At 52.6% G+C, this 7,837-nt stretch overlaps 1 protein-coding gene across 7 annotated transcripts; it reads left to right on the forward strand.

The window, feature by feature from the left end:
- The first annotated feature begins 836 nt into the window (after positions 1 to 836).
- On the forward strand, positions 837 to 6,676 carry SOCS2 (suppressor of cytokine signaling 2). Of its 7 annotated transcripts, none has more exons than XM_057386741.1 (4): positions 1,064 to 1,367; positions 1,491 to 3,048; positions 3,177 to 3,462; positions 4,384 to 6,676. In XM_057386741.1, the coding sequence occupies exons 3-4, from the start codon at positions 3,318 to 3,320 to the stop codon at positions 4,830 to 4,832; spliced, it is 594 nt and encodes a 197-aa protein (XP_057242724.1). In that variant the 5' UTR covers positions 1,064 to 1,367; positions 1,491 to 3,048; positions 3,177 to 3,317; the 3' UTR covers positions 4,833 to 6,676. The 7 variants fall into 7 exon arrangements, with proteins under 7 accessions (XP_057242768.1, XP_057242724.1, XP_057242739.1 ...); XM_057386756.1 differs by having other exon boundaries at positions 1,491 to 2,690; positions 2,831 to 3,462; XM_057386763.1 differs by having other exon boundaries at positions 1,491 to 1,667; positions 1,777 to 3,462.
- The last annotated feature ends 1,161 nt before the right edge of the window (positions 6,677 to 7,837 follow it).

Raw genomic sequence — 7,837 nt, forward strand, 5'->3', positions numbered from 1 at the left:
ATAAACTGAATAAATTAAATTCAAAAGCACCCAGGCATTACAAACAGATTAAATCATACTGATCAATATGCCACTTAACAAAGTATATTTTTTCTCAAATGAATCTACTTAATTACCAAATACAGAACTTAATTTTAAAAATAATTATTAATTCTCTTATCCCTGGTGCTTAAGAATTATAGGCAATAGCTGTTACAAAATWCTTCAGGAACGTATCTTTTTTTTTWAAAAAAAAAAAAAMMMAAAACAAAACATTGTATTTCAGACGTTACTGGGGAGAGCGACCCAAGGCAGTATCTCTCTGCGGGAACTTTCTCTGTGCAGGGGTGCTGCTCCGCACCATCAGCCAGACAGTCCAGCTTAATACATATTCATTCACCTCTTTGATAACAAAGGCTCCCTCCCCCCTTCCACCCCGATTTGTAAAGATATTATCTTGTATTTTTTTAAACGTTTGGGTTTTCTTTTTTTTTACTGAAGCCTTAATAAAAAACACCCCTTAATCCTTCTCCCGTCAATTCTTCCTCCCAGACACCGCCGTGCAATTTGCAGGGAGCCCTGACCTGCAGCCAAGGGCTGGAGTGAGACTATTATGGCTACTTTTGCTTTGTTTCCCCTCTTTTCTTTCCTATTTGTGTGTGTATGTATGTATCTCTTTCTAAAGTCGGCTCAGGACCGCCGGGCCAGCGACGGAAGGTGGCTGGCTACCAAGCAGCACCCACGGCCCAATCAACCATCTTTACGGCTGAAAAACAGCTTCGTGGTTATTAAAAAAAAAATAATAATTATTTTTTTTAAAAGGGGGGGAGGGGGAGGAAATCGGCGCGCGCATCGGCGGGCAATGGCTGTTTGTAGCAACGAGGTATTTAGCGCCGGAGGGTGAAGGGGGGTGGAGATCAGGGTGGGGTGTCCCAGGAGCTTCGGCCGCCGCAAGTCCCTGGCAAAGAGCTCCTGGCAGCGGCCCCTGACGCGCTCCCGGCCCCGCAGGCGGGCCTCGCCGCCGCGCTCAGGTGCCCGCGGCTGCTGGCGCGGCCAGGCCGGGCACCCTCGCCCCGGGGACGGGGCCGCGCTGCAGCGCTCGCCCGGTTCCCGCAGGGKTCCCGCAGGGGTCCCTCCGTGCCCCGCGGGCGGCCCCGCCGGCTCGGTCCCTCCGCCCCGGGCACTGACCTGCGCGTCGCCCGCGGCTCCACGGGCGGAGGAGGAGGAGGCGGGGGGACCTCGGGGCAGCGTTCGGCGACCGCTGCCCCGGCGTGACAGGGGCGGCGGCTCGGTGCGTCGGCCCCGGCTGGCCGCGATCGCGGCGGAGGCGCCGGAGCGGGTCCTGTCACATGATGCGGTTCCTGGAAAGTTCCTGGAAAGCAGCCTTTGTATGTAACCATCCCGGGAGGGGGGAGCGGCGGGGGCAGGATGCCCTCGCCTCGCAATCAAAGGCGAGCAGACCGCCCGCGCCGGGGCGGGGGGGGGTGAAGCGGAGGGTGTTGTTTCCCCAGGAGCACCATCTTCCTCCGGCAGCCTCTGTCCGCCTCAGCACAGTCTCGACGCTTCTCCCCGGCGACGGGTGCTGTGTCCCCCCCGGGCCCCCGACACCGCCGGGAGCCAGAACAACCTGACCGCCCCACCTCCAGGCGGCGGCAGCGGCGGCCCCCTCCCCGTCCCGCCGAGCCCGGGTGAGTCCCCTTGTCATCGCCCCTCTCCCCCCGATGCCCTGCCGCTCTTCGAGAGCCTGCAAACCGCGGCCCCGCTCCCACTACGGCGCTGCCGACCTGTGGGATGCAGGCTCCCCCGCAGCCGGTGGYAGGCTGCTCCGGCGCTCCTCGCCTCGGCCGAGGGACGCCCGCTGCGGCCAGCCGCCACCGCCTCGCAAGCCTTCCGTCCTCACCGAACTCCCGCAGGCGGCGGCGCTTCGCGGCTAGATGCTCCCGGAGCCTCCCTTTCACAAGGGGTCGCGCCCGGACACCGCTGACAGGGCTGCTCTCACCTGCGCTCGTCGGCCCAGGGCCCGCAGCCTCTCCGGTGACAGGCGCACCTGTGCCCGGTCCCCGAGCCGGCGGCGGGAGCTTCTGCGCGGGGGGAAGGAGGGAATGGGCTTTGCCGGGGATGTCCCGCGTGTGCGCCTGCATATATTGGGATAAAAACCCGTCAGAGCACCCTATCAGTTGCCACTACAGTTTAATTTGAAAAAGTTTCTGAGCTGCGCCGCGGAACTTGTTACGGGAGGAACCACCTCAGCAGGACCCCTCACCTGGCGCACACGGAGGCAGAGGGTGCCCGGGTTCGCAAGCACCGGCGGGGGGTCCCTGTCTTCCCTGTGAGCCCCGTCCCTCCGCTCCAGCCAAGCCGGCTAGGCTCCCCCTCGCTAGTACTGTCCGGCTTTATGTCACTCCTGACTTGACGGTGGCTCCCAGGAGAAAAGAGGCTCTTTTTGGCCCTCCCGTTCGCTTCAGCCAAGAGGAAAGATTTTTTTTCCCCTAATACCAGCATTTAATGGAGGGGGAAAAGCATATTTCCTGCCCCGCGCTAATTAYATCGCGTCCTCCACCGCGCTGCTCCTTCCGTTCCCAAGCAGCCGGCGAGCCCCCGGAGCTGGCGCTGCCGGCGCACCCGCACCGCAGCTCCTCGGGTACTCCGCTGCCCGATAGAAGGTCTCCCACCCCGGGAGTACAGCCCACACCGGGCTTCTGTTCCTAGAGGTACGACTTTGCGGATGACCTTACTGTGAGGTCTTATAGAACCATTCCGACGCACCGCAGAGTGTAACCTGGGCAGCAAGAGGCTGAGACCTCTGCCTCGCTCCGCTGGTTCCCCCTCCTCTCATACCTTTATGTTCTAGGCTCTCCCCCGCGACCTCCTCCCTCCCCAAAAGTCCCAGAGCTCCCGGGCGGGTTCGCCTGCCCCAGCCGAGAGAGCGGGGCATCAGCGGGTCCGCCTTTGCAACAAAGCGAGACCATCTTCTCCGCCGCCGGTTCCGCCGACTCCGCGGCGGAGAGGAGCCGAGGACAGACTGGGCGACGGGGTGGAGGATATATCCCTCCCCCGCTCCGCCGGGAGGTGATCTCTCGCCTCGGGTCCCTCCTCTGGATGCTGGGAAGTTCCGAAGCGGCATCGCCAGAAACACGCTCTGCGTCGGGAGCGCCTCTCGCGGGGCTCGCCGCTAACCACGCTCTCTCCGCTCGCAGGCGGCGCCCGGGCTGGGGGCCGGGACCATGCGCCCAGCGCGGCGCTGAACCCCGCGGCGGCGAAGCGCAGCCCTCTCCTGCCGGCAGCCCCCGACCTGCGTGCGAGCGGGGCCGCGCCCGCCGCCGCCGCCGCCGCCGCCCATGACCCTGCGCTCCGCCGAGTCTCTGGAGAGCGCGGAGAGGTCCGGCGAGCGCTGGGGGCACGACGGGGCGGAGGAGCCCGTTGCCGAGGAGTCCCGTGAGGCGGAGCAGCTGGCCGCGGCTATGGAGGAGCTGCGGCGGGCAGGTAAGCCCGGGCGTCCGGGAAGGGAAAAGCGCCCGGGGCGGCGGCGCCGTCCCGGGGGAGGCAGAGCGGCACGGCGGGGAGCCCCACCGGACCGAGAGGGGAAGCGGGCGGCGGTGGACGCTTGGCCATCGCCGCCCCGCGCTGCGGGGTCGCGCTCCCGCGGCGGAGAGGGGCGGCGACGACTCCGACCTTCCGCGGATGGCGGAGGCCGAAGCAAAAGCGCCGGCAGCGCCGCGGCCCGGCGGCAGCCCAGGATCTGCGGCCGGGCGAGGGCCGGGCGTTGCCGCCGGCCGGGGCGGCCGCGGCGCCGCATCCCCTCAGCCCCGCGTGCCTGCGCTCCGCTCGCCGGCGTGGCGGCGGCTCGCCTGGCCCCGTAGAATGCGGGGCTTGGCTGCGGGCGGAGGAAARGGCTTTTTGTCTTCATCGCCGCTGCGCCAGAACCGCAGCCACCTCGCCGAAGTTGTTTTCTTACCCCTCTGCTGTCGGGCGCTAGACAAAGCTAATTTCAACAGCAGCCTCGTCAGTTACCCARAGCGGGCGTTCTGCGGGCTGCCGGTCTGTGCCGTACGCAGCGCTGGTCCTGGCGGGAGAGCAGAGGGGAGACGCGGGAMGCGTCCGTGCTGCTTCAGGGGCGGCCTGCCGGGTCGGGGGCTCCCGTATCGGCCCGCAGGACGCTGCGGGAAAGTTTGTGCGTGTGTATGCATAGATAGGAAAATAAAGAGTGACCTGGAAGGCTTTGTCAAAACGAGACGCACTGTAAAACAAATGAATTTAAATAGTAAAATAAAAATTTACTATGCCTTCAGAACTTCAGCTTTCAAACAACAAAGGACATGGGTGACTAGAAATAGATCAGCCAGAGAGCAGMTTTTTAAACAAACAGGAATAAACAAATCTCTTCTTTCTCTCATCTTTTAACAGGATGGTATTGGGGCAATATGACTGTTGCTGAAGCCAAAGAAAGATTACAGGATGCTCCCGAAGGGACCTTTTTGGTTAGGGATAGTTCGCATTCAGAGTATCTACTGACTATATCGGTAAAAACATCGGCGGGACCAACCAATCTACGTATAGAGTATCAAGATGGCAAGTTTAGACTGGACTCTATCACCTGTGTCAGATCTAGACTTAAGCAGTTCAACAGCGTTGTGCATTTGATTGAGTACTATGTTCTTATGTGCAAGGACAGAACTGAAACACCTTCAAATGGAACAGTTCATCTTTACTTGAACAAACCCCTCTATACGTCTGCTCCATCTCTGCAACACCGATGCAGAATAGCTATAAACAAGAGCACAAATCAGATCTGGGAGCTGCCATTACCAACAAGACTAAAAGAGTACTTGAAAGAGTATCAATACCAGGTATAAATATATTTTCTAAATGCCTCTAACACAGAGTAACTTTTGAATGCAATTCTTAAAATCAGCCAAAGAACTGAGTAACCAGTTGTACAACTCAGCATGGAATTCACTATCAAAACAGTGGCAGTTCTGGGGGAAAGGTTTTTATTTCAGATGCTATAAAAGCAGACTTTATGTAGAATAATCCCAGTTTGCATCCTTGGGGGTTCAACAAGGTGGCATGCTATTCTTGCAAGGAGAGAGAAGCCAGGAATCTGTCCAGATTGTGTTGCTTTGTCAATAAAATGCTGCACTAACTACCAAATGCTTACTGAAGCAGTGGGACAGGGAGAAACTGCATAAGTGGTCAGAGACGTATAAGAGCTCACAAGTATCTCGGTTGTCTGATTCCAAGATTAATTTGGTGCTGGTATTCATATAATCCTAAAAGCTTAACTAGATCACACTGTGATAATCTTGCTAAAGTTATGCAACTAATCAAATCTAGTCAGAAATGTGATCATGTATTCAATATTTATTGAACTATTCTCCTGCTTTTCTGCAAGCAAAGGAATACTGTAAGAAATCAGTTAAAACATTGTTTTTCAAAGTTCTCTGAAAGCTGACCTTAAGAAGAAATGACAAATCTTTCACAGCAACCCAGTATATTGCTGATTATACCAGATTGGTATCCTAGAATCCTTAAGATGTTGTTAACATCTTCAYAGTGGTTATGTATCCATGCTCTTACTATTAAGCCTCTTTTGGTTGAAGCATAGAACAAGWATGCTTCAGACTTGCAGTTCCAATGTCAAAACATGGACGTCAGCAGTTACAGCTGTCTTCTACAGTGTAGAATATTTTCTTCAGCCTGTTTCCCAAAATATGGGGAAAAATGAACTGGATTTTTTTTAAGGGAGTTGGTTTTCCCTTTTTTCCTTCCCTTTTTTTTTTTTTTTAAGTTTTCCCTTTTTTTACTTCCTTTTCACCATTGTAGCTACCAGATGATTACTCAATAAAGTCAATCAAATTGCACAACAATCTTCCAATCTTTGTATGTATGGATTTGCTAATATTCGGGAAACAGTGCTGTTACATAGGAACTTATATAATTTCCCAGCTAATACTCAGATAAACACACATGTATCAGTAAGGATGAATACCCATGCTKTGCCTTTGTAGTGCTGCTCAAAGGTGTAGCTGGATTACATTCAGATTAGTGGCTTAGAGGCTGCCTGCTGAATTCCTGTAGTTAGGTATTAGCACAGGACATTGCTTTTTCTGTTACAGTAGTCTTCCAAATGAAGAGGGGACTAAGACACTCAGTACCCATTCTTCAATCTAAATATAAAATATTTAATAGAATAAATACACAGAAYGAGAAAAATAGGAAAGCATAAAGAGAGAAACGAGGTCATAGACTCATCCTTAGTCAACAAATTAAGTTTTAATTCTTTCCCAAGCTTATTTGTTAATTAAAACAAAAACCTGTGCTTGAACAAGGAGGTTTGTCAAGACTTGCTGTAACCCAGCTTTGCCCAGGCTGAAATAGAAATAACATAGAATAATCTTGTTTTCCTTGTGACTTAACTGCTCTGTTGCACTGTCAAGAAGTTCTGCCCTTCTTATAAACCCTGGGGCACTGGCCATCTTATTTGTGGCACCTAAATTCTCATCATTACACACTCAGTTTTGTCAGTAACAAGCTGGCAGAAATGAGTAGCAGAACCTTTATTGAGAAAAAAAAGGCACCAAGAACCTCAGGCAGAGTGGATGGTTCTTTGGTATGACAAATACTTGATTTGTTCTTGTTCTTTCTGTGGAAAAGGTGGGCTTCTCCTCCTTCATGGCTTAAATATTGTCTCCCCATTTTCAATACTTCAGCATAGAAAGCTTTAGCATAGAAATGGGGGGAGTTTTCTTCTGAAAAACAAAAAATATTTTGTTATGTAAAATTTTCCCCATGTTCTGCCAAAAAATACTTGGATATTGTTCACATTACATGGTGACCACTCTTTGGTTCTCATGCCTGAAGAGCTCTTGTATTCCAGGTATGTGTCATAATCACATGGTTCTTGTCATCAGTCTTGCTAGGATCTGCCACCCTCAGGCTGAGGAGCTTTTCCTGTGAGCAGAGCCTGTGAAAGAACTGTTCCTGGGAACACTTTTCATTCTGGTGAATCTTTTCTTACAGTTCTTGTCTAGCTCTACCTTGTGGTGAGATAACTGCTACACAGAACTTCTGTRACAGTCACAAACACTCTAATCTGCTGCTGTGTTAACATTCCACTACTGTTCTTTTTCAGCTGGGGTGATATATGCTTGGGGTCTCAGTGATAAACACATTGTACTAAAGGCCTTTAAAACAAATCCTCCCAGGCTAGCCCCTGACCTGGGATTTAAAATAATGAATATCAGTGCTGAAGCAAGCAGACTAAGATAAGAGCTTTGGGATGCAACGAGATTGCTATATATAAGAAATCTGTGAGTATAAGAAATTACTTATGGCTTGCTTCTGGCAGACTATGCAAGCAGTCACTGGCCAAGTGCACCCTACAGCAGAGCCAAGCTCTGAGGAACAACATGGGGCAGATGCAGGGAAACTCGCTGGTGTTTTTAATAACAGTTCTCCAATGCACAAAGGCATGTGGCAGGCTGAAAACAAGGAGTGCTGGTAAAGTGAAAGGTGGTGATTTTGACCTAGACTTTGTATCATTTGTATTAGTTCCTGTGAGGAAAAGCAGGGTCTGTAGCTATGGTGTGCCCGAAGCTGCGAACAATATTTTAAACAGACTGGAGGGGGAACTAGTCCTCTTTGTATGAAAGCACAGTTCTTGTTCTCATTAGGATGCCAGTCCTAGTGTTGATGCATTGCACTAGTAAAACTAAACCACAGTATAGCTTGCTGAAAGCTCAGCTTCTTTCTAATGCAGCACAGAGGAATTACTTGTTCTGGTACAAAAAATCTGACGATAGAACAGGATTAGATTGCAGCAGTACAAAAATCTTGCATGTAGATTTTGTGATTTTTC

The sequence above is a fragment of the Malurus melanocephalus genome, unplaced genomic scaffold (genome assembly GCF_030028575.1).
Source record: "Malurus melanocephalus ecotype Western Australia unplaced genomic scaffold, MMel_1.1 scaffold_17, whole genome shotgun sequence".
Classification (NCBI taxonomy): Eukaryota; Metazoa; Chordata; class Aves; order Passeriformes; family Maluridae; genus Malurus; species Malurus melanocephalus.